Source organism: Ictidomys tridecemlineatus, chromosome 11 (assembly GCF_052094955.1).
Source record: "Ictidomys tridecemlineatus isolate mIctTri1 chromosome 11, mIctTri1.hap1, whole genome shotgun sequence".
NCBI lineage: Eukaryota > Metazoa > Chordata > Mammalia > Rodentia > Sciuridae > Ictidomys > Ictidomys tridecemlineatus.
The window spans coordinates 24,375,425-24,401,731 of record NC_135487.1 but is presented as its reverse complement, the minus strand read 5'-3'; the positions used below and the strand labels follow the sequence as shown (position 1 = coordinate 24,401,731).

General features: G+C 37.9%; 2 protein-coding genes across 16 annotated transcripts in view; both read left to right on the top strand.

Annotated features, from left to right (window-relative positions):
- Zmym6 (zinc finger MYM-type containing 6) overlaps positions 1 to 18,651 on the top strand; it is a 38,208-nt gene extending 19,557 nt beyond the window's left edge. For 7 of the 12 annotated variants that reach the window (XM_013364623.4, XM_078025886.1, XM_013364612.4 and 4 more), the window contains 6 exons: positions 482 to 654; positions 2,580 to 2,727; positions 4,245 to 4,385; positions 4,938 to 4,975; positions 13,949 to 14,102; positions 16,593 to 18,651. In XM_013364623.4, coding sequence (XP_013220077.2) covers positions 482 to 654; positions 2,580 to 2,727; positions 4,245 to 4,385; positions 4,938 to 4,975; positions 13,949 to 14,102; positions 16,593 to 18,454 — 2,516 coding nt within the window. In that variant the 3' untranslated portion in view covers positions 18,455 to 18,651. Of the gene's footprint in view, positions 1 to 481; positions 655 to 2,579; positions 2,728 to 4,244; positions 4,386 to 4,937; positions 4,976 to 6,836; positions 8,260 to 13,948; positions 14,103 to 15,755 lie in introns of those variants that run through there. The other 5 variants (XM_040288343.2, XR_005735093.2, XR_013427702.1 and 2 more) reach the window with 5 other exon arrangements.
- A 1,272-nt stretch (positions 18,652 to 19,923) lies between these two features.
- Positions 19,924 to 26,307, top strand: part of Tmem35b (transmembrane protein 35B) — a 39,306-nt gene continuing 32,922 nt past the window's right edge. The window contains exons 1-4 of one of the 4 annotated variants that reach the window (XM_040288351.2): positions 19,925 to 20,349; positions 20,969 to 21,022; positions 21,714 to 21,894; positions 22,680 to 22,821. In XM_040288351.2, the coding sequence (XP_040144285.1) occupies positions 20,053 to 20,349; positions 20,969 to 21,022; positions 21,714 to 21,894; positions 22,680 to 22,693 (546 nt within the window). In that variant the 5' untranslated portion in view covers positions 19,925 to 20,052 and the 3' untranslated portion in view covers positions 22,694 to 22,821. The other 3 variants (XM_013362245.4, XM_013362247.4, XM_005317791.5) reach the window with 3 other exon arrangements.

Below are 26,307 nucleotides of genomic sequence, written 5' to 3'. Positions count from 1 at the left end.
AGTTGGTCAATGGACCTTTATTTTTTTTTTTTTATTTACTTCTATGTGGTGCTGAGGATCGAACCCAGTGCCTTACACATTCCAGGCAAGTGCGCTACCGCTGAGCTACAGCCTCAGCCCTGAAGTCTTTCTTTTTATAAATGTTACAGTAACCTCAGTAAGGAAAAATTATCAAAATATAATTAAATAATGGTATTCATATAGAAAATCTTGTAAATAGGGAACTTTAGTAGTTACTGCTTCTTGGTTTAAGAAACTTATAGTTCTGATGTTTCTGAATATAGATGGTCTTATATTTACATTTAAAAGGGGATGTGGGTTTGTTTTGTGAATATAAAAAGACTTCTTTAACCTAGAGGCAAATAGTATGTCAAACGTTTAGAAATTAGCTTAGGATTTGTATCTGACTATATAAACTCACTTTACCCCCTGAAGTTAATGTAAATTTGATGTTTCTTCTTGCATCCCTGTGTGTGTTCAGTCTGCAAACTTCTCTGTGCTCGAGACTTTGGAGAGCGATGGGGAAACTACTGTAAGATGTGTAGTTATTGTTCACAGACGTCCCCTAATTTGGTAGAAAATCGATTGGAGGGAAAGTTAGAAGAGTTTTGTTGTGAAGACTGCATGACCAAATTTACAGTTTTGTTTTATCAGGTAAGTGTGATATACTTTTTAACTTTTCTTTGTTTTCCCACTGGGACAGGGTCTTACTGTGGTGTTGAGTTGGCCTTGAACTCACAATCCTGACTCTGCCTCCCAAGTAGGCTTTTGTGTGTTTTTTTTAAGTTAGTGCAAATTATTTGCTATTTAAAATATGTTCAAATTATGTGAATAAAAGTGTGGTGTTTAGAGCTGTATAGAATAAATTATGGGCTACTGTAACAAAATTTGGTTGAATATAACCATCTTTGGAGAACAGAGTTAGGATTTCTAGAGACTTTGTTGTTGATTGAAGACATGTACCATTTATTTTTGCTTTCTTTCATTTATTTCAAGGCACATTGACCTTGTTTGTAACTTCGAGTTCTTTTCAGTTATAACTTTACATAATATTGCCTGAAGTGGCTCTCATTTAGGTTACTCTGAAGAATTTGAAGTCAAACCTTGTTCTTACTTCATGGGTCAAATGACAATGACTAGCAACCTTACCCACTTTTAGAAAAGGTTACCTTTTTGAAAGACTGTCAATGATAGTTACAATTAAAAATAAAGAAAAGAAGTGAAGACTAGGGAGGTTAAGTAATGTGCCTTTGAGGAAACTGGTAGGTGACACCTAGGTAGCACCTGTAACACTTTATTGAAGTCTCTATTTTCTTATCTACCTCACTCCCAAAATATAATATTCTTGTGGTGGCAGATAATAACTTTTTCATCATTCTTTCTATGTTTAGGACCAATCAGTGCTTAAGACAGTGGATATCTAATTAGATGTTTGTTGAGTAAATAAAAGTCTTAATGACCTCAAAGCCTATATTCCTTCTACTGTCATATGCTGCTGCCTTTTGTATGTGTGTGTGGGGGTGTTACTGGGGATTGAACCCAGAAGTGCTGTACCACTGAGCTATATTCCCAGCCCTTTTTATTTTACTTGAAAACTGGCTAAGTTGCCCAGGCTGGCCTTGAACTTTTTTTTTTTTTTTTTTTTTTTTTTTTTTGAGATGCGTCATCGGGGTGGGGGTACCAGGAATTGAACTCGGGGGCACTTGGCCACCGAGCCACATCCTCAGCCCTATTTTGTATTGTGGAGACAGTCTCTGAGTTGCTTAGTGCCTCACTTTTGCTGAGTCTGACTTTGAACTTGTGATCCTCCTGCCTCAGCCTACCCATCTGCTGGGATTACAGGCGTGCATCACTGTGCTCAGCTGGCCTTGACCTTGAATTTTTGATCTTTCCACCTCAGCCTCTCCAGCAGCTGTAATAACAGGCATGTACCACCATGCCTATATGACTTCTTAATGTTTTGAAAATAGAATCTGCCTTTAGATTTTTTCATCACTAATTTTGAAAACAGAAGAGCAATTTGTATATTCTTTTTTTTTTTTTTTTAGTTATAGGTGGACACGATATCTTTATTTTTATGTGGTACTGAGGATCAAACCCAGCGCCTCACGCATGTAAGTGCTCATGCTAGGTGAGCACTCTAGTGCTGAGCCACAACCCCAGCTCCCTGTTTGTATATTCTTAACCTAGGACATCTACGTGAAAAAAAATAATAATTATATATGTGTGTGAATATCTATATATCTCTATATATATTTTTTCACATTTTATATATATTCACTTTTTTTTAAATATTTATTTGTTAGTATTTGGCGGACACAACATCTTTGTTTTGTATGTGGTGTTGTGGGATCGAACTCTGGCCGCACGCATGCCAGGCGAGCAAGCTACCGCTTGAGCCACATCCCCAGCCCCTATATTCACACTTTAATTTCAGTATTTTAGAATAGGAACCTTACATTTTGTAGACTCAGGTGACCTATATACCATGTTTTCATAGTGCCTCTAGTTTATGATGAATGTTGTCTTTTCATTATTTTATAGTTTTGAGCCTATATTGTCTTAAATTTCTTTCTCAGATGGCCAAGTGTGATGGTTGTAAACGACAGGGTAAGCTAAGTGAGTCCATAAAATGGAGAGGCATCATCAAACATTTCTGTAATCTGTTCTGTGTCTTGAAGTTCTGCCATCAGCAAAGCATGAATGATCCTCCTCCACAAAATAAAGGTAAGATTAAACTTAGCTAATGAGACCTTTATATCAGTTCTAGGATATATTATCAGCATACAAAGTTGAAAATAATATAATAAAAACAATTTTACTGGATTCAAATAATCTGATGGGAAAATTAATTTTGGTCTTATAATCAAACATACCAAGAAATTAATAAATCTGTACTAATTTATAGGAAATATTTATTTGATTGCTTTTGATTGAACTTATGTGTACATACATAACTTACATAGTTTATTTTCAGTTATTAACTGACTAGTCTGAAACTTAAAAAATCAGCACAAACAAAGGGAGAGAATATAAGTAGATTAATATAGTTTCTGTGGCTGATGTAAGATTTGATCCAGAGCCTGTTTGTAGCAAAGGAGAAAAGAACAACACATTAATTATCTCAGAAAAAATAAATAGACCACTTCTTCATGGGTAGCAAAGTTTTTCTTGGCTAAGAATAAAATAATTTTGTAAGTAGGACAGCTAATGTGGTCAGACTGTCAGAAGAATAGATATGTGGCATGTCCTTAAAGTAGCTTTCCTAAGTAGCACTTTCTGAATGTTAGATCAAAACGCTTGGCATTATTACCTTATATACATGTATGATTACACTATTGGTGTGACTCAACACCATGTACATCAAGAAGAATGAGAAGTTATGCTCCATTTGTGTACAGTGGATCAAAATTTATTCTATCATGTATGACTGATTAGAACAAATAAAAAAAAATCCCCCCCAAAAAAACACTTGATATAATGTTCTCTGATCAGAGCCTGAAGTGCTACCTAATTAACAGAATTTATGTCCTTTGGCCCCTTGCAGTCTGGCTCTTTTCTACCTTTGCAGTCTTATTAATTCTTACCTTAATCACATATGCTGATCTTTTGTGTTAGCTATTTGTTATCCCGGACCAGTCATGTTTGGAAGAATATTCATTTTGTAATGTAACTTCAGAAAACCAATGTTAAGTGGTGGATAGATAGGTCCCTCATCAACTTACTTAGATAAATTGGCATGTTAAATTTTTATTTGAAGCAAATTCAAATGTAGAGTTTTAACATTCACTAATAGAACAGCCCAGTCACTCCTGAAGCTAATACCTATATTTTTACCCAGAAAATTTCATTTTTCTGAAGCTTATTTTACAAAATCAAGCTCCTTTTTTTTTTTTTTTTAATGTGGTACTGAGGATCGAACCCAGGGAGAGAGAATTTTTTAATATTTATTTTTCAATTTTCGGTGGACACAACATCTTTATTTTTATGTGGTACTAAGGATCAAACCCAGGGCCCCGCGCATGCCAGGCGAGCATGCTACTGCTTGAGCCACATCTCCAGCCCCAGAATCAAGTTCTTTTTAAGCCCCAGTAAACACTAATCTGACCAGAATCCCTCAACCCAGTGTTACATAGAGTTAGATATTTTCATTGCCTCTTGAGAACCTTGTTGTTAAATAGCTTTGTGTGTTGTATTGTATGATTATTTTGTTTATACCTGGTCTTTTTATTTATTTTAATCAGTAAATATTTGTAAGGCACGAACTGCTTTGATGGAGCTCCCTTCTGCAAAGACAGTTACAATACCAGTTATAACCAATGTGGTGTCATTGGCAAAAATACCTGTTGCCCAATCTACAGGAAACACTAACAGTGTTTTAAAAGGTATGACTTGATAAAAAGGCATTTGGCTAGAAGGTAGAGGTAAGCATTGCATAGCCTAATTGTTTCTTCTTGGTAATATTTTTCTTTATATAAGAAAACCCTCTCCTCTGTCTCTGGGGAAAGTAGGTAGCAAGCAAGGTGATGTTGGTGTAAAAGCAAGCCATATAGATTGTTGATTTTTTTTTTTTTTCAAGAACCCAGATGATTTTAACATACCTGCTTCTTTATCATCAGAGATTGTAGTGCAATAAGATGGGCCTTGGGCCTGGGGCCTGGAGATCTGTACCTTTACCATATACTACAGGTGATATTGATGTGGTTTCCTTAGTCCATTTTTTGAAAATTCTAGTCTAGACTGTAGCCTACTTTGGAGTGAGGAAATTAACTCCTTGATCTCAGTGTTATTATGTTTGTTTTGGGAATAGTAGTGTATGTCTTGGAGTATAGCTTAGTGGTAAAGTGCTTGCTTAGCATGCACAAGGTCCTGGGTTTGATCCCATCACTGTAAAAAAAACACCTTTTTTTAAAAAAAAAAATCTTAATTTATAACAGGTGCAGCTACTAAGGAGGCAGCAAAGATCATTGAAGATGTAAGTTTTATTTTTACTTTTTTATTTTTCCTGATAATACCATTAGGGTTTATTTTCATTTTGGACATAACATTCTAATATATCTGAATAATTTTCTATTTATAGCCTATTTACAAAAGGCAAAGTAGGGCTGGGGTTATGGCTCAGTGGAAGATCAAGCGCTCACCTAGCACATGTAAAGCACTGGGTTCGATCCTCATTACCACATAAAAACAAGTAAAATAGGGGCTGGGGTTGTGGCTCAGTGGTTGAGTGCTCACCTAGCATGTGTGAGGCACTGGGTTTGATCCTCAGCACCACATAGATTTAAATAAGTGAAATAAAGGTGTTGTGTCCATCTACAACAAAATATATATATATTGTTTAAAAAGGCAGAGTAATATATCATGCACTAACTTTTTGTCTTGAACGTTATAGTTTGCCTCTAGATCATTAATAAGAATATATTCCTAATTTATTTTACTGTTTGTGTTAACTTTAATTTTTAAAAAAAGATTGCTGTTTCATCTGGTTGCTTATTTTTCTTACTATTTTCAAGTATTTATTTTTTAGACTAGAAAGTTTTTTGAAAGTTTAGTGTGGAGTCATTGTAAGTAAATTTTGTGAGAAAATGTGCAAGGTGAAAGTATATGTAAACTCTCATTTTATGTCTCATTTGAAATAGAGTGAAACTTCCCAAAAAATTTTTAAAAATTTAGGAAATGCATCATTTCAGATCTGGTAGGCTAAAAGGATTCCAAACTATGCATCACCTTAATAGGAGAATAAAATTTCCTTTGTCCTTTGTCAGGATCATGTTAGTGTGTTAGCTCTTGGGTTAATGTTTTTGGTGACTATTGTGCTGCTATCTTAACATTTGCTCTTGATTTAATTAAAAATCTTATATGATGGTATTATTCAAGGGTTAAGTGGTAGTACTGGTGCTAAAAAGTGTGCCCCAAATTCAGTAGCTTTGGAATAGAAGTTAGCTGTGATGAAAATCTATGAAGATGATACCTCATACTGCTAATTCAGCCAAGTGTACTTACCCTGCACAGTGGTGGAGGTGATGGTCAAGAAACCTAAAGCAGCCTTAAAGTAGGTGCATTTCCTTAGTTCACAAAAATTATAGCCAAGCAAGGATAATGAAATAAGTGGAAAATATCCTGGCAGTATGGACATGATTTGAAAGGAGATGACAGTGAAACAAAATGTTTTACTGAAAGTCACTGCCCTTCTAATTTTAAAGTCCATTGAGAGTTTTTTTTTTTCTTTTTGATACTGGGGATGGAACCCAGAGGATCCTCCTACCACAGCCTCCTGAGCCACTGGGATTACAGGCATGGGCCATCATGCCTGGCCCCATTGAGGTTTTAAGAATATAAAACTGAGCAGGCAGACTATATCTACCTCTAAAGCTATTAACACCTTAAAGAACCTATCACTTGGAAGACAATATGTGGTAACTTGATAAAAATGATTCTGTGAAAGTGGTAAAGAAGGTAGATTTGCACAGTCAATGAAGGGCCCATTAAAAATTTGCTTGGAAGAAGCTAATTTTACAATATTCTTAGTTCTATTTTTCTATCTCTTAATATGGATATAGAGATTGCATGTGTTATACTTATAATACATATACATGTATTGTATGTATACATATTATACACTATATACATAAAATGAACATGGAAAATTTATTTAAAAAATGAAAATTTGCTTGATTTAGAATTAGAAAAACAAAGGCAGAGGAAGAAGACCACAGCAATTAACCTGGTCTTCCTTACAATTAACAGTAAGACTGTTGGCATGGGCTTTTAACCATGTTTTAGTAGAAATAATTTATTTTTGAACAAGATAATCCAAGTATGGATTGCTGTTCTAGGTAGCAAGGAAAAAGATCAAAAGTGAGTCTGCCAAGAAATCCTCAATGGAAAAAAAGAGAGAAAAAAACCACATTAGATTCATTCTTTAGCAAAAGTCTTGCAGGGAATCAAACCAGCTTTCACTGGAATGTAGAAAGATAGCTTGTCCTAATTTAGTAGCTCTTAACTCTCCCATTATTTGTGTTGTTGGAAGATGATAATTCCTTCTTAGTTATTTTCAGGCAATATACCATATTAATGAAATGTCATTAAATTAACTTACTTTGATATTTATTTGTATATTATATATTGTACATTAAATTATTTAAAAATTACATGATTAGTAAATCACTATTGAACCATTAATAATTGTTATTAACTATACAATATAATTATTAACTATATAATTATATAAATGAAGTGTTTTAATGTTATATATTAATAAGTATTATTAACATGTTTATACAAATGTTCTATATTGATTGTAGATTTATGTAGTCTGAGAGTACATCCCTCTGCCACTTTGTCTAAATGGGACAGTTAGTCTTGAATTGTGCTAGGTTTGAATTGTTCAGGTTATTCAGGAACTCTGTACCTCATATTTAATGTGTCTGCCCTATATATGCTTTCCTCATGTGGAGTATTTTTAAAATTCACCAGTCATTTAAATTGTGTTACCAAGTACCTCTGGTTAAGATTTTCAATTTAGTCTATAAAAAGCTAACAATAAATAATGTAATTAATGCTCTTATGATGTGAAAAAAGTCCCTTACAGTCTTAGAATCATTTTGTTGTTGTTTCTCCAAGAATGGCAGTGTGAATCTCCCTTCAGTTATTTAAATGTACTTAAATTTGGTGGAATGGTAAAAAAATTATGAAAAGTACAAAGAAAATCTGAAAAAGTCAGCAAACTTTAGGTAGTAAATACTTTGTAGATCATTTGGTCTCTGTTCTGCCATTGCCGTGCAGAAACGAACACAGACAATAGATGAATTAGTGAGGGTGGCTGTGTCCCAATAAAATTTATTTACAAAATGGATAGAGGATTGGACTTTGCCCATAGTCTGTAGTTTGTCAACTCTCTACTTTGTTCCCATCACCTAGAATTAACCATTATTTGCCTATAGTTTTTCCCCTCTTGCCTTTTTCTTTTTAAAAATTATTCACTATCACTAATCCCTTTTCACATCTCCAGAAACAATATCATGAGTTTTGGGTGTCCTTTCAGACCATTTTGTAATCTTTTGTATATGTAGTATGAAAATATTTAATATTATTTTTAGAAATATTTATCTGTGTTGATACATTTTGTTCATTTCTGTTGATTCTATTTAGTATTGTATTTTCTGTAGGTACCATATTTAATTATCCACTTCGTTATTGTTAAACATTAGGTTGTTTCTAGCTTTTTACTATTAAAAAAAAAATCTCTGCTAAAATGAATATCCTTGTATATGTCTTCTTGTGCATCTATATGCAGGAATTTCTCTAGTGTAGAAATGAAAGAGTAGAATTATTGAATCAAAGAGTATTTGGATTTCTAGTTTTTAAATTGCCCTACAGTGACTGTTATTTGTTTATATCCATTTCTCATAGCCTCACCATCATTTCTTTTTACTTATTTATTTAAAAGTTTTTTTAATTGGCTGAGTACAATGGTGTATACCTGTAATCCCAGAGACTCAGGAGGCAGAGGCACGAGGTTTGTATGTTCAAGTCCAGCTTCAGCAATTTAGCAAGACCCTGTTTCAAAATAAAAAATGAAAAGGTCTGGGGATGTAGCTTCGTGGCAAAGCACCTCTGTTCAATTCTTTTAATTTGTTTGTTTATTTTAATTGTTTAGTTGTCAGTGGACTTTATTTCTCTACGGTGCTGAGAATCAAACCCAGTGCCTCACACATGCTAGGCAAGTGCTTTTACCACTGAGCCACAACCCCAGCCCCCCCTGTTCAATTCTTTTTTGTGTGTGTGGTTCTGGGGATTGAACCCAGGGCCTTGTGCATGTGAGGCAAACACTCTACCAACTGAGCTGTATCCTCAGCCCCTATTCAATTCTTAATACCACAAACGATTAATTATTGTATTATAATTATACATAGTAGTGGGATTGGTTGTTATTTCTGCATGCACACAGTATAACAATGCAATTTGGTCAGTTTCATTTCAGAGCAACTCCCTGAGCAACTCCCTTTTCTCCCATCTTCCCTCCTTCTGTTTCCCTTTCTTTATTCTACCTGTCACCATTCTATTTTAATGAAATCCCCCTACCTTTTTCTTCTTTTTTCTCTCTAGCTTCTACATGAGAGAGAAAACATATGACTTGACTCTTGACTTTCTGAGTTTGCCTTATTTCACTTAACATGATGCTTTCAAGTTTCATCCATTTTCCTGCAAGTGACATAACTTTATTCTTCTTTATAACTAAATAAAACTCAGTTGTGTTTATAATACAATTCCTTATCTGTTCATCTATTTATGAATACCTAGGCTGGTTCCATAATTTAGCCATTGTGAATTGTGCTGCTATAAACATGAGTATGCATGTTTGCTAGTATAATGACTTCAAGTCTTTGGGATAAATACTGAAGACTGGTGTCACTGGGTCATATGGTGACTCCATCCCTAGTCTTTTGAGGAACTTCCATAGTGACTTTCATAGTGGTTATACTAATTTATAAACCTATCAATGGTGTAAAAGTGTTCCTTTTCCCCCCACTCATTTTTATTAAATGTCATATTTAATTTTTTTTCCTCTTGCCAATCTGTTTGATGGTTTTATTGTTTTCTTATATGTCTCTGATTACTAGTAGGTTTGCTTATATTTCTGTTTTTTGGTCCTTTGGATTTTCTTTTCTTAGAATTTCTTTCTTTTAATCTCCCCCTATTTTTGTACTGAATTACCTTTTTCTAACTGATTTCTGGGTCTTTGTACAGTCATTTTTGTTTCTATGGTTTCTGTCACCCATGGCCAACCATAGTCTGAAAATATTAATGGAAAATTCCAGAAATAAGTAATTCATAAATTTTATATTGCACACCATTCTGGGTAGCATTATGAAATCTCACACTATTCTAGCCTGTCATTAGGTAGTTTTTAGTACTACCTAGATGATGGGGCTGATTTTCAAGATTCATTCCTCTTGCTCTGACCTTTGAGCTCTAGCTAGATTTATGTATCCAACTGCCTACTTGACATTTAGACGTAGCCATGTAGAATAACTATCTCAAATATGTCTAAAATAGAATCATTGTATTTCCCTTAGGCTTCTCTCCAGCGTTGGCTACTTCTTACCACCCTTGGGCTACATCTGTACTGTCGCCTTTCTTCTGGATTATTTCAGTGACCTCCTGCCTGTCTTCTTGTATCCATTCTTACCGTGTTTTTTCTCCCTGTGGTTGCCAAAATGATCCTTCTAAAACAAATCAAATCATGTTACTCCTATGCTCAAAAACCTTTTTGTTGAAATTCTTAAGCAGAGGAATAAAGAAAGGAAGGAGCTAGTTCCCACATTAAAATTATTGGAAAACTACAGATATCATAAAGCTACATACATAATTAAGACACAGCTACAGGAGTTGACTCTCAACAGAAAGGAAATCCAGAAATAGACCGTGTGTGTGTGTGTGTGTGTGTGTGTGTGTGTGTGTGTGTGTGTGTCTGAATTTAGTAACAATAAAGGTGGCATTTCAGATCAGTAGGAGAAATATGGATTATTCAATAATGATATGACAGCCTAGTAGAGTAGACATATAGAAGATTTCTTTATGGATTTCTACCTCACAATTCAGACCAAAATAAAGTTTAGATAGAGAAAATATTTAAATGTAAGAAACAATGAAAATTAAGAAATAGGAGAAAAATTTAATAATGTAGAAGTGGGGAAAGCATTTCTACTTTCCATGAAAGAAGCCACAGGGAAATTCAACTATATTTCAAAGTCAAAAGACAAATGACAGAATGCAGAGGTTGCAACTCTTTTCACAAAAAGCTAGTTTAAAAAATTGTGAATCAATAAAAAGACCCAATGTCCAGTAGAAAATAGGCCAAAATATGATCCATCAGTTTACAGACTGAACATAAAAATAGCTCTTAAACATAGGAAAAGATATTCAACTTCAAAATTAGAGAAATACTGTTAGAATTGCAGTTTAATCATATTGGCCAAGATAGAAATGATGAACAGCATTGTTAAATCATTCTTACACATTGCTAATAGGAGCATAAATGGGTAAAGCTGCTACAGAGTCATTTAATAGAGACCTTAATTTAAAATGTAAATATAATTTACCTAGGAATTCCATTTTTAGTAATATACCTTTCAAATACATTTTGCACATTTGTGAAATTGATTATATACTAGGATATAAACTGCAGCATTTTTCACAGTAACAGAATTGTGAAAGCAACCTGGTTGTTTCATCAGTGACTGGGGTCATGGTGAGTTCATTCTTGAATTATCATGTGAATTAGGAAAAAAATAGCCCTATTCAGGCAAAGTCTGAAGTTCACCCCTTTCTGGTCCCACACCTGTTTACATGGTCTAGCAAGTAGAACCTCCTGTACAAGCATATATAGTAGCCTTGGTTGTAGTTAAACTTGGTATAACATATCCATACAACAGAATACTATGCTGTTGTTAAAAAGAATGCAGCAGCTCTGTATGTGTAGATATAGAGGAAAAGCACCCTCCCATTTGTGCTTTAAACACATGTGTGCCTTTGTGCATTTTTGTATACACATATAGAATATACCTGAAAGCCAACAATAACTAGATTATAGTGACTGTCTCTGAGGAGAACTGAATGGGAGAGAATTTTAAGAGGGAAAATTATTTTGACATTGTTTACTGTTTGAATCTTTAAATTTTATGTTGCATATGCATAGGATTTTTAAAAAAATAAAGGAAAACAAGGCAAAGGTTTGATAGACAATTCACAGGAATGGAAATGTAAGTAATGCTCACACATGAAGAAATGCTTCATCACACTAGAATAAGATAATTTCTCACTCATTAGAAATAGCAAAAACTACGATAATACTCAGTTGAATAGATTGCTGGGTAACAGGCTTGCATATATTGCTAATGGCCATGTAATATGGTATAACTTCTATGAAGAGCAATTTGGCAATATCATCAGAATTAAAATCATGTACATGTACTTTAAAACCCACCAACAACTTTAGACTTTATTCTGTAGAAATACTAACACATGCAGAACCAGTTTATGTATAAGATAGTTACTGTAGCATAAGATTTATAACTACCTAAATGGTCGTCAGCAAGGAATCTTCATATTATTGTATGAAGATTCTGTAATGGCCAACTATGCAAGCTGTTCTAGGCAGCTTTATACAAAATTATGTAGATATACCTCTAAGATAGGTTGTTAAGTGACAAGAACAAAGTGCTCAATCTTGCTAATATGCTACCATTTGTAGTCAGAAACAATTATTTAATTATATAGACCATCTCTAGAAGAAACTGGTAATAGTGATTGTATGCAAATTTGAGTCTAGATAGATGGCATTAACATGTACACTTTTATACCTTTTTAATTTTGTACTAAGTACATTTATTATTTACTTATTTGGTACTGGGGATTGAACCCAGGTGTGCTTTACCATTGAACATTCCTGTTCTTTTTTTTTTTTTTTTTTGAGAGGGGGGTGGTCTCACTAATTTGCTGAGACTGGCCTGTAATTTGAAATCCTCCCATCGCAGCCTCTCAAGTCTCTGGGATTATAAGGCATGTACTACTGTGCCCAACTCATTACTTATTTTAAATAAATGAATTTAAATATAACCTTCAATGGCATTCTATCATATTTAAAATACAGTCCCTTTTTTGTTATTGTTGCTGCTGTTTTTAACCAGGACCTTCTGGTTTTACACAGATTGACTTCTGCCAACCTTCCCAATATTCCCATTCTCCCCCTGCTTACTATTTCAGCTTCATTCTTGTTGATATTCCTAAGCCACGTTAGGCCCTTTCCATCTTGAGGGTTTTTGCACCTACAGCTCCTCTGCCTGGACTCCTCTGACCTCAGACTTTTGCTTGGCTCATTACTCTTGAATAATTCAGATGATCTTTGCTCAGATGTTTTCTCCAGAAGTATCCTTCACACTGTCACTTTTCATTCCCTTACCCTGCTTTATTTTTCTTTACTGATGTTGTCACTACCTGGAATTATACATTATATGTTTGTTCTACTTGTTTGTTTTCTGTCTCCCTCTAGAATGTAAGCTTCATAAGAGCAGGACTCCATTTGTTTTCTGCTCTATCCCCAGAGCTTAGAACAGTCCCTGGTTTGTGGTAAACATTCAGTAAATATTTACTGAATGAATAAACATTTAAATACATTCTCCCACTCTGTTGTTTATCCTTAACTTTATTTTATAAAGACCTTTGTTCACAGAAGTTTTAAATTTCCAGGTGGTCAAGTGTATCAGTCTTTTTTATTTTGTTATTTCTTTTGTGTTTGATTTAAGAATATTTTCTGTGCACTTTGATCATTTGGAAGTTCTCCAGTGATTTTAAGTTTTTTTTTTAATATTGGTCTTTAATCAATAAAGAATATTTTTTTTCCTGTATGTTCTGAGGTTGGATCTAATTTTTCTGAGTAGCCAATTGTCCTAATCAGCAAAAATTGTTTTCATTATTTGGATCATGCTACAGGCAGAATTATTACTTATTTTTTGTAGTGCTTGGATCAAACCCAGGGCCTTACACATGCTAGGCAAGGGCTCTCCTTCTGAGGTACCCTTCCAGCCCTCAGAATATCTTTTTTAAAAAGTCAGTAAATTGAACTAATACCAATTAGGAGAATTGAGAATTAACATATGTTTCCCAAAGTACCTTCTTTTTTGCAACTGCTCTTTCAGACAAATTATATTTCTTTTGATATATCACCTTTTTAAAAAAATTTTTAATATTTATTTTTTAGGTGTAGATGGACACAAAACAATGCCTCTATTTTTATGTGGTGCTAAGGATCAAACCTGGGTCCCACCCGTGCTAGGCGAGCCCTCTACTGCTGAGCCACAATCCCAGCACCCCCCCCCCATATATCACTTTTAAATGATAGTAATTAGTGATAAGGAACTAAAAACTCTCTTTTGTATTTAACTAGGAAAGTGCACAATCAGATGCCATGAAGCTTATATCTTCCCAGTCTTCTCAGTCTTCCAAGCTTTTAAAAAATAAAGCTGTATTATGTAAGCCTGTCACACAGACCAAGGCCACCTCTTGCAAACCACATACACAACAGAAGGAATGTCAGACAGGTACGTGACTTTGTGCTTTCCCCAATGTGTTTACTGGTTTTTATAAGAAAGGAAAGAAAGAATTGACAGTTTCTCGAATATGAAAAACATTAATTTCTAGATCACCTCTCTAAATCCACATGCACACATGTATGTGAACAGACTTGTATATACACAGACATCTACATGTGTATATTGCTATTTTCCAAATATGCAGACAACTATTTTAATTACTAAGATAAAGATTTGATTAAATTTATTACTGATTTAGCTGGGTGTTGTGGTGCATGCGTATAATCTCAGCCCCTCAAGAGGCTGAGGCAGGAGGATCCTAAATTCAAGGCCAGCCTCAGCAACTTAGTGAGGACTTAAGCAACTTTGTGAGACCCTGACTCAAAATAAAAAGGGCTGGAGATGTGGTTAAGTGCCCCTGAGTTAAGTGACATGGCATACCATGTCCAGTCTGATTTTATTTTTAATAAAGTGTTACTGGTTTAACCTTATTTCTTTTTTCTTTTTTTTAAACACTGACTTCAATTGTTAGACATATCTTAAGATGTTTGTGATCAGAAAAATTGTTGGACTTCATACTTGAAAAAGCTGTAAATTATTGCTCTAGTCCATGTTAACTACTTTTAAGCCCACTGTGCTTGTATTTGCAATTACTTTAGTAGCCAGCTATGCCCAAAGCATTTTTAAAATTATTTTTAATGATATTGGAATTGAACCCAGGGCATGTTTGGCAAGTGCTTTTTCCATTGAGCTATATCCTCAGCCCCTTATTTATTTATTTATCTATTTGTCTTTATTGGTTGATAGATACTAGGGATTGAACCCAAGGGTGCTTAACCACTGAGCCATATTCCCTAGCACTTTTTATTTTTTATTTTGAGACAGGGTCTTGCTAGATTGCTTACAGCCTTGCTTAGTTGCCCAGTCTGGCCTCAAATTTATGATCCTCCTACCTTAGCTGACTGAACAGCTGGGATTTTAGCCATGCATACCATGTCCAGTCTGATTTATTTTTAATAAAGATTTTTCCTTTTGTAATTATCTGTATTTAAAAAGCTTAGTCTATGTGGGCACGGTACACCTCTAATCCTAGCAACTCAGGAGGATGAGGCAGCAGAATTATAAGTTAGAGGCTGGCCTCAGCAATTTAGCTAGATAGACCCTGTCTCAAAAAAACAACAACAACAACAACAAAAAAACCCAATAACAATGATAGCAAAAAAAAAACAAAAACCTGTCAAAAAGTACTCAGCTGTTTTTTATTCAGGGTACCTTTCTTATGGTAGGAGTCAAAGAAATTGCTATTTTTCTTCTTCAGGAGATTTGATTATTTTATATCCCTGTTAAAATGATACACTATGTACATGAATTTATATGGTCACATGTGGAGGTTAGTAAAGGCTCTGTGGGCATCTGTATGTGGGGGTATATGTGTACCTATACATTTTTTAAATTTCTAGACTAAATATTAGATTATTTTCTGTATACTATTGTAAACTGTTAACTGCTTTGTTATTTCATTCTATTGAAAATATTCCATGTCAGTATAAATTTAAATATACATCAGAATTCTTAATATACATAAATTTCAGAGTATATAACATAACCAACCCCCTAAGACTAGAACTTCAGATTTATTTATCTCCTTCCTTTCTTCTCCAGGATGGGCATTGACCCCAAAACATGCCGTATGCTAGGCAAGTGCTCCACCACTGAGCTCTACCCCCAGCTCCTAGATTTTTTAATACTTATAAACAATGTCAAGTTAAAGTGTATTAATGGATCTTTGTCCACTTGTCTAGTTATGTTCTTAAGACAAATCCTAAGAAGCAGGATTTCTCATTCAAAGGCTGCAGTCAGTTTTTAAAGCTTTTAAAACCTGTTGCTAAATTGCCTTCCTGAAAAGTTACAATTTATGTTCTAAATATCAGTGTTGGATAGGATTAATTTCTCTTCACCCTCTCTGACACTGGATATCACAATCAACAATTGCCCCTGTGTCTTTAACTAACTAGGTTTCTTTCTTTTCCTTAACTTTAATTTTGAAAAATATCAAAATTCAGACAGATTGAAAAACAGTATCATTAATGTCAGCATACCCTTTATCTAGATTCACCAAGTACTTCCTTCTTCCAACATTTTGGTTCTTTTCCTGAGCTCTTTGAAAATAAAATAATTATTCTTAATTTGTGTGTGTCATGGACTTCAGAACTAATTCCAGTAAACTGTTATATATGTGAGATTAATTTCACATTTTATAGCTTATAATTTTATTATAATCAAGTGGCCAAACTTTGGACAAAGGAGAAATTGAGTTTTTAATGGCATCATGAAGGTATTATAGTCTGTTTTTAAAACTTTAATCAGGATATTATTTTCATAAATATAAATAGTAACAAAAAATTTTTAAATGTGTGGGGAAAAAACAAAGAACAATGCTTATTTATTCTTGAACTTAACAGTTTACACATTTAACAGTGATTCAAATATTTCCTTCAGATTTAGCCATGCCAAATGAGAAAAATGATGCAGAACTTGATTCTCCACCTGCAAAGAAAAAAAGAATAGGTTTTTTCCAGACTTATGATTTGGAATATTTAAAGGTTGGTTGTATTATGTGTCCTGGATCAAAAGAGAGTTCACCAAGGCCACAGTGTGTCGTTTGTGGAGAGATCTTACCCAGTGAAAGTTTGAAGCCGGCAAATCTTTCTCATCATTTGAAGACAAAACATTCAGAATTAGAAAACAAGCCAGTAGATTTCTTTGTACAAAAATCTCTTGAAATGGAATGTCAAAACAGTTCTTTAAAAAAGTGTTTACTAGTTGAAAAGTCACTTGTGAAAGCTTCTTATTTAATTGCTTTCCAAATTGCTGCCAGCAAAAAGCCATTCTCTATTGCTGAAGAATTAATCAAACCATATTTAGTAGAAATGTGTTCGGAAGTTTTGGGTTCAAGTGCTGGAGACAAAATGAAAACCATTCCTCTCTCTAATAATATAGTTGGATACAGAATTGATGAATTATCTGCAGACATCGAAGATCAGCTGATCCAAAAGGTCAGAGAGTCAGCGTGGTTTGCTCTTCAGATAGATGAGTCATCAGAAATCTCAAATACCACCCTTCTCTTGTGCTATATTCGTTTCATTGATTATGAGTATAGTGATATAAAAGAAGAATTATTATTTTGCCTTGAAATGCCTTCTCAAATCACTGGTTTTGAAATATTTGAACTAATAAACAAGTATATCGATAGTAAATCTCTGAATTGGAAACATTGTGTTGGTCTCTGTACTGATGGGGCTGTAAGCATTACTGGCAGGTATTCTGATTTAAGGGCAAAAATTCAAGAAGTTGCCATGAGTACAGTGGCATTTACACATTGTTTTATTCACCGTGAACTCTTAGCAGCTGAAAAGTTGTCTCCATGTTTACATGAAGTTCTTTTACAGTCAGCACAAATTTTAAGTTTTGTAAAGAGTAATTCATCGAATTCACGGATGTTAACAATTTTGTGTGAAGAGATGGGACCCGAGCATGTGCATTTACCACTTCGTGTTGAAATATGTTGGATATCAAGAGGGAGAATTTTAACAAGGTTATTTGAATTACGACATGAAATTGAAATATTTTTAAATCAAAAGCATTCAGATTTCGCCACCTATTTTCATGATGAGGAATGGGTTGCAAAGCTAGCCTATTTAGCGGATATATTTTCACTTATAAATGAGTTAAATTCAAGTCTGCAAGGAACCATGACTACTTTCTTCAATTTGTATAATAAAATGGATATTTATAAGAAAAAGTTAAAAATGTGGTTGAAGCGGACACAAGAGAATGATTATGATATGTTCCCTTCATTTTCTGAATTCTCAAACTCATCAGACTTAAATGTGAGAAATATCACAAGCATTATTCTTGAGCACCTGGAAGGACTTTCTCAAATGTTCCATGACTGCTACCCACCAGAAGATGACTTGCGTCCAGGAAATTTGTGGATTATTAACCCATTTACGAATCACCAAAATAATAATCTTACTAATTTTGAAAAAGAAAAATTAAAACAGTTATTTTCAGATTTAGGATTACAGTCACTATTTAAATCAGTGTCTGTAACGCAGTTTTGGATAAACGCAAAGACAAGTTACCCAGAACTGCATGAAAAGGCAATGAAATTTTTATTACCTTTTTCAACTGTTTATTTATGTGATGCTGCCTTTTCAGCTTTGACTGTGTCAAGACAAAGAAATCTGTTGGTTTCTGGCTCTGCCCTGAGACTTGCAGTCACATCAATAATTCCAAGGATAGAAAAATTAGTAAAGGAGAAAGAAAAGCAGTGTGCATGTTGTTTATCATCAGTCTAATTTTTGAGCTGGGGTTGTGGCTCAGTGGTAGAGCACTTGCCTGGCATGTATGAAGCACTGGGTTCAATCCTCAGCACATTAAATAAACAAATAAATAAAGGTATTGTGTCCATCTACCACTAAAAATATAAATAAAGAAGTCTAATTTTGTGTTAAATTTTGTGTAACTATCCTAAAATATAATTTCCTAATGTGGATTTGTGTTTTCAGTGTTTGTTTTAATAATTTTCTAATCTTTTGGAAGGATTTAATAATTACGCATTTGTGCATAATTATGTTTAGTTTTTTAATAATCCGACATAGAGAATTTGGTTGACAAACTTGGGTTAGTGACCAAGATTGCATCTAATTAAAGACTTTTTTTTTTTTTTGGATGGGGGACTGAACTGAGGTGCTCAGCAACTAAGCTTCATTCCCAGTTCATGTTATTTTTTGTTTTTATGAGATAGGGTCTCAATAAATTGCTGAGGCTGGCCTTGAATCTGTTACCCTCCAGCCTCAGCCTCCTGAGCTGCTGGGATTACAAGGAGTCCACTACTTCCCCCTGCTAAAAGGCCCAGTTTCTAATATGATAGCACAATCTGAATGTTGAAGTTGGACATGGGAGATTTCTGTCTTCAGGCAGCCAGCTGCCCCCAGCAGATTATAGGCAGGTGGAAAACAAAGTAATGGTTAACAGGGAATAGGACAGAGGGGAGTTTGAGACTGTTTGGGGCTTTCTCTGGCAGGCTAGACCAGGGCTTGGCAAACTTTTTTCACAAAGGGCCATATAGTAAATATTAGGTTTTGCACCTATAGTGTGGCCACTCCTACACAGTTGCAGTGTAAAAGCAGCCAGAGACAAATGAGTATTTCAGTAAAACTTTATGAACACTGAGATGCCAATTTCGTATAATTTTTATGTGTCGCGAAAACTTCTTGCACTTTTTAATCATTAAAAAGTGTAAACAAACATTATCTTGTGTGGAGGAGAGCAGAAAAACCAAACAGCTAGCAGAATTTGGCCCACACTTTGCCCAGCCAGCTTCTAAACAGCCATCCTGGTAAGAGCAGATGGGCCAGGAATGGCCTACAGTGCTTTTGTTCAATGAAAGCCTCTCTTCCCCTGACAAGTATCTGAATTTTCAAACACCTTTCACATTTTAAATTCAGCTGAGACGTCAGAGGGCAGATACTTCAAGCAAGATATACAAGAACACCTTTTTTTTGAGTGGGGGAGGGGTACCGGGATTGAACTCAGGGGCACTCCACCACTGAGCCACATCCCCAGCCCTGTTAAGTATTTTATTTAGAGACAGGGTCTCACTGAGTTGCTGAGGCTGGCTTTGAACTCAGATCCTCCTAAGGGATTACAGGCTTGCGCCACCGCGCTGCACGACTAGTTAATTACTGGTTATCTATGTATCAGGTTGTTTAGATTACTCATTTACAAATGATTTTCTGCAGGCCTGACAGCCAAGGCCTTATTGCCCTGTGGGTGCAGACACTGAGGTCGTTTGGGGTCGGGCGACAGCCCAGTTCCTCCTGCTAGTGTGGCAGTCGCAGGGCCAAAGCCCGGGCCCTGGGGCAGAACGCGGCTCCTGCGCGGCCACGGCCAGATGCCCACGTTTGCCTCCACTTTGTGCTGGCCGGGAGGCGGGGCCGCCCCTGGATTCGGGCGGTGGCAGTTCGCTCGAGAGCCCGCGGGCCTGGCGGGCACGTCCCAGAGGGTGGGCGCGGCCTTCCGGCGGCGGCGGAGGCGGGAGGAAGCGAGCCCGCGAGGCGGCCTCTGGGTCCCGAGCGGCGCGGCCATGGCGCTCGTGCTCGCCGCCCTGCGCGTCCTGCTGGGCGGTTTCTTTGCGCTCACGGGGGCGGCCAAGCTCTCGCAGATCTCGGCTCCCGTGTCGCAGCAGATGGTGAGCGAGTGGGTGGGTGGGTGGGCGGGAGCCGGGAGCGTGGCGAGTGCTCGGCCTGGCCGCGCGGGAGCTGGGCCCCGCGTCGGGGACCTCCCCGGAGTTCCTCGAGTTTTCTGCTCCTCCCTGGGCGGGAGCGGGTGGGACCACCCTTTCCGGCTGAGCACTGGCTTCGCGGGGCGAATTGAGAGCCCGAGAGGAGTGCTTGGGCCCCCTTTTGGCGGAGGATGAGTGTCCTTCCACCTTCTTCCCCTCTACTTTTTGGTGAGTCGCGAAGCAGGCTGTAGTAATCCCCACTTTGCAGGTAGGAAACCTGCCCTGAAGGTGAGGTATAATCTAATGTGCAGGAAGCAGGACCCAAACCAGACTCTCCTAATTCAATCCCTTCTTTTCCCAACAAGCCTAGAAAGCCCCTGCCACCTCTCTGGCTAGTTCCAGAGTGTAGGAAAGCTTTCATCTCCAGTTTACCAGTGCCCCCAGCCCCTCCAAGAGGCCAGGCTTTGAGGGAGGCCCCAGTTGCCTCTCTCTCCCAAGCCTAGGTTCTCCCTTTATGATTTAGGATGGTGGATTATTTGGAGGAAGAATCTCACCAGAGCCTTCAGCTTAAACTGTTTCCTTGCAGGGCCGAGTAGGAGAGGTAGAAGAGAAGTGGGAGAGCAGGAAAAGTCAACTGTGGGTGAGCTGTCATTTGGCCTAGAGAACGGCCCAATTCAGCAAGAGGGTCTTGTTGAGCCCTTCCTTGAGTCCGCCACATTGGAATCCGGAACCCAACTGAGGATATTGAAGATGGGGTCTGTTTAATGAGTGCTTCCACCACCTCATCACCTCCAAACATTCCCTGAAAAGTAGTCTGAAGAGGAACCAGGCCTAGCATGATGGGCTTGCCTGTAATCCCAGTGGCTTGAGAGGCTGAGACAGAGGATTTCAAGTTTGATGCCAGCCTCAGCAATTTAGCAAGTCCCTAAGCCACTGAGATCCTGTCTCAAAATAGAAAGGGCTGGGGATGTAGCTCAGTAGTAAAGTGCCCATTGGTTTAATCCCCAGTACAAAACAATAACAAAACAAAAAGGATCTTGGAATCCTCAAGCAAGGCCTTATTCCCAGAGGGGAAGGCCCAAGCCTTGGGGCCAGGGTGTAATCTGATGAGAAAATCAACTTCTCACTTGGGGCCTAGAGCCTGTATGTATCCTGATTTCAAAACTCAGCACCACAAGGTGGCTTTTCCAGGCTGACCTCAGGCTCTGACCTAGGGTAAATAATGGTTTTATTAAGGGGGTTGAGAACAAAGGTATAGAATGCCCCTGTGGGGCATCTGGACAGTATTTCCTAGGTGAGCATGGCTGATAGGCATTCCCTGCCATTTGTAGAAAGCCCTGTTCGTGCAGTTTGCTGAGGTGTTCCCGTTGAAGTTGTTCGGCTACCAGCCAGATCCTGTGAACTACCAAACAGCTGTGGGCTGGCTGGAGCTGCTGGCTGGGTTGCTGTTGGTCGTGGGCCCACCCGTGCTACAAGATATCAGTAACTTCCTCTTGACCCTCCTCATGATGGGTAAGGGGGCCTGGGGAAATGGGATCTTCTGGGAGGAATGATAGAAGACCTGTTCTTTCCCCCACTACTGTTGCCACCTTTTCTCTCTGGGACCAAGAACACTTTCTGCTCTGCTGCAGTTTCCATAGTCTTCAGAAGAGGACAGTGTGAAACTTGATATACCATAATACTAACCCATGTCAAGTATACTTTTTACCTCATGGCTGCATAGTATTCCATTATGAGGATGTATTATAACCTCAGAACCCCTACTCCTTCCACACACCCACTCCTGGAATGAGGGGAGGAACAACAGCTGCCACTTGGCTTATGTATATAGTAGATGGGAGTAGAGAGCTAGGAAGCTAAGGCCCCCTGAACAGAAAGGCAGATGGTTTCTGTGAGCCGCCTCTTGTAGAAGCTGTGTCCACAGGAACTGCTGATGTACGGAGACAGCTCTGCCTCAAAGACTAGACATCTTCAGGCTCTTCTTTATCCCCTTGGCCTGTGTCACCATTATTGGTACTGTTACCACCCTGTCTCCTAAGCATTCTTTCCATTTCTAGACCTTTCCTCGTTTTCAGATCTTTGCCAACACTTTTGCCACAATTCCCACAACTCCTCCCCTCCTGTAGATTTAGGATTAAGAAAGAAGAAGGATCGGGAAAAATTTGTTCCCAAATCCCTGTCTACCTACCTCATAGTCCCTGCCCCCTTCGACTAGAATGTTGCTGTTTCTTTCTTAACCTCTGAGTGAGCCTTTATTAGTCCAAGAGGCTTCTAACTCTTGGTCCTGCTTTCTGCAGGAAGCCAAAGATGAGGAGAAGGATTCATGTGGAGGATGTTTAATCGGAGGGCTTGGGCTGGAGTGGGTCAGCCTAGGCTGGAACCCCTGAGCTCTCAGGATCTTCTGGCTGCTTCCAGGGAGCCTCAGGGATTTCATTTTCCATTCCAGTGGCTATCTTCACTTTGGTATCTCTGAAAGAGTCACTGAGCACCTCCATCCCAGCCATTGTCTGCTTGGGGCTCCTGCTGCTGCTGGACGTCTGCCAGTTCTTAGCCCAAACTAAGAAGATGGTCAGACACTCTAGGAAGAAGACTCCAAGTGCATTCAAGGAACCCTGGACGTAGAGAGTCCTTTCATACCATGCAGCTGTCACAGAAGGAACATGCTGGAATAGTCTGTCACCTCACTACCAGTACGTTCCATGTCTTCCAGTGTTGAAGGAGACATCTTGTCTACCTAGCCCTGATTACTCTCTGTAACCATACTGTTCTCTTTTGAGGGGTAGATGTTGCACACACTGACATTCTTCATGTCATGTGAAAATAGAAAATAAGCAGAAAAGAAATTTAAAACACCAAAATCCTAATATTCCAAAATTACCACTTTTAATGCCTTGGTACTATGTCTCTTATCTTTTTCTATGCCTTTGTATAGATTTATATATTTTTTAAATGAAAATGAGATCATATATCCTATTTTATTACCTACTTTTTAAACCTAGTATTCTATAACACCATTCTGTGTCTCTTTTACCTCGTTAGTCTTGATGGCTGCATAGTATTCCATTGTAAGGATTTAGTCTACCTTCCGTGAGGAACGTTCCCAATTTTTTATGATTGTAAACCTCACAATAAATCATCTTTGCATATACTTATTTCCTTTCCCTAGAAGTGAAGGTGCTGGTTCAAAAAGCATGCAATTTTTGAGATATTAAAATACACATTTTAAAATTTATAGGTTGAATGTTACAGAGTTTAAGTATCTGTTTCTGCCTATGCCCTTCTAAGCCACATGAAAGATTCCTTCCCATTCTTTTTTTCTCTCTTACACTTTAGATTTAAAGAGCTTACAAAAATGGGCATTGAGTCATTTTATAGGACCCGAAATCACTGGCCTTTGCTGGTGACATATGGCCCAGTCCCAGGGCTCCTTGACTCCTTATGTAGATCTGGGGACAGCCAACTCCCTGGAATGCTGAATGGTACAGCAGGGCCCAAAGCCTGGGAGGAATCCCGGGGATCAGAAGGGAAGGTGGATAACATGTCATGTCACCAGCCACTTCACCTTTTGGAAATTACCTCCCATGAAGGAAAATAGGAAAAAGTTTATTTATACCAATATTCTATATTAGCTTATAAATTGCTTTGGGGGTAGGAACAATCAGAAGTCTATGTATATTACACCATTTCAGGTTCATGTCAGAAAAGCAATTCCTGCTCTGTCACTGACTAGCATGAACCTCAGGCAAGTGGAAAATCTTGGTTGGAGATCTTGTGTCCAAAAGCACAATGATGTAATCTACCTATAGCACAGATAAATAGATAAGTGGATAACAGTTCATAAATACATGTGGCAGTGTCAAAACAATAAGGAAATTTTCTCTCACTTAAGCAGTCCAGAGATGACTTCATTTTCAGTGTTGGTTAATTTTGTGCTTAATGAGCACACAAAGGACCAGCGTTCTTTCAACTTTCTGTTATGCTGCTTTCAGTTTATTGGCTGCTGCCTTCAGAGTTGCAGAATAGCTGCAGCAGCTACAGACTGCACAGTTGCACATTTCTAAAAGTGAAAAGAGAAAGGATCTTCTAGAAGTCCCTAGATTTTTCCCTCACATCTCACCGGCCAGAATTATGCCACATTTCCATTCCTAAACCAATCTCTGTCAAGAAAGATGGAATTCCTATGGTGGACTTAATACCCATTTTTATCCATTTGGTCAGTGAGGAAAGGGTGGGGAATGACAGTATTTGCCACTTGCTAGTTTGTTTATAAAATACGAAAAATAACTAGGGTTGGGGTTGTGCCTTAGCGGTACAGCGCTTTCCTAGCACGTGCAAGGCCCTGGGTTCCATCCTCAGGTGTTGTGGCTCAGTGGTGGCGTGCTCGCCTAGCAAACGCAAGTGGCCCTGGGTTCGATTCCTCAGCACCACATAAAAAAAAATAAAGGTATTGTGTCCAACTACAACTAAAAAATAAATATTAAAAATCAATAAATAAAATAAAGGTATTGTTTTTTTTTCAGATCTTTGCCAACACTTTTGCCACAATTCCCACACCTCCTCTCCTCCTGTAGATGTAGGATTAAATAAACATTAAAAAACTTAATTATTTCAAATTTTGGCATATAACAGGCCAGTAAATGCTGTTATTAAATATCAATTTGTGGGGCTGGGGATGTGGCTCAAGCGGTAGCGCGCATGCGTGCGCCCTGGGTTCGATCCTCAGCACCACATACCAACAAAGATGTTGTGTCTGCCGAGAACTAAAAAAAATAAATATTAAAAATTCTCTATCTCTCTCTCTCCTCTCTCACTCTCTCTTTAAAAAAAAAAATATCAATTTGTTCTGATGAGACTATGGATCAGAAAGTTTTAGGTATTTATATGTCAGACCTGAGACTAGAACTAAGGCCTGACTGATTCCAAATCCTACCCTTTGTTTTGCACCAACTGCCAGAACTGAAAATAGGCTGGTATGACACCTGGGAGGACCTGTCCACTGTGATCAAATCTGCCCTGCCTTCCAGAATTACCCCTCTGCATGAAAATGTTGAAACCCATAGAAGTAGAGCCTGGAAAGCCCTGGCTGCTGTAGCCCACCTGTCTCCAGTCAGGACTGTGAGTAGAACCTCTCGCAGCTGGCGTGGACTGAAGCCTCCCGTTTACCAGTGCTTGGCCTGTAGGCTGATAAGTAGCCACTGGCTCTCAAAGTTGGCTATAGGACAGGCCCAGCAGCTGCAGGTCAGGCATGGTGCTGAAAAAATGGGATGGACACTGTGTGGAGGAGCAGTTAGGATTGACTGCAGCAGGAATCTTGAGGGCCTCCTCAATAGCCCAAGGAGAAGCCAGGCCCCAGGAAACGTGTGCCCCATACTGCAGCCTAAGTCTACGTTAGCTCAGCACCTTTACATTCCCTTGCCTGGCCTCCTGCTATCTTCCTCTATGTGCCATTGCTGTACCCCATAAACCCAGCTCCCAGCTGCCATAGGTGGGCCCCAGCTTCTCCCTATAGGGGCCCATTCATGTGTCATCCAGAGATTAACAAGAAAGTTCCGGGACATGTGGGTAGGAGGGGATTCTTCCCTGTCTCAACTCCTTATCAGGACCCCAGAGAAAGCTCCAGCAACCAGCACAACCAGAGGAAAGGGGGATAATCTGAAGGGATGACAGGGAGGAGTTGAGAACTAGAACTGAGGTGGACAGAACTGGGAGTGGGGTGGGGGTGGAATACAGTAATTTGGGGTCCTGGAAAAGGACTGGAGCCTGAGAGACTCAAAGGTGGAAATCCAGATGTTAGCACTGGAGGGACTGAGTTTGAGGATATGATAGGGTTTGTCCAAGTGTCAAAATTAGTAGTTTTGGTAATGTATGGACGATAAAAATGGACATCCTCCTTGGAGAGGGCAGGAACATGACCAGATGTTTTTG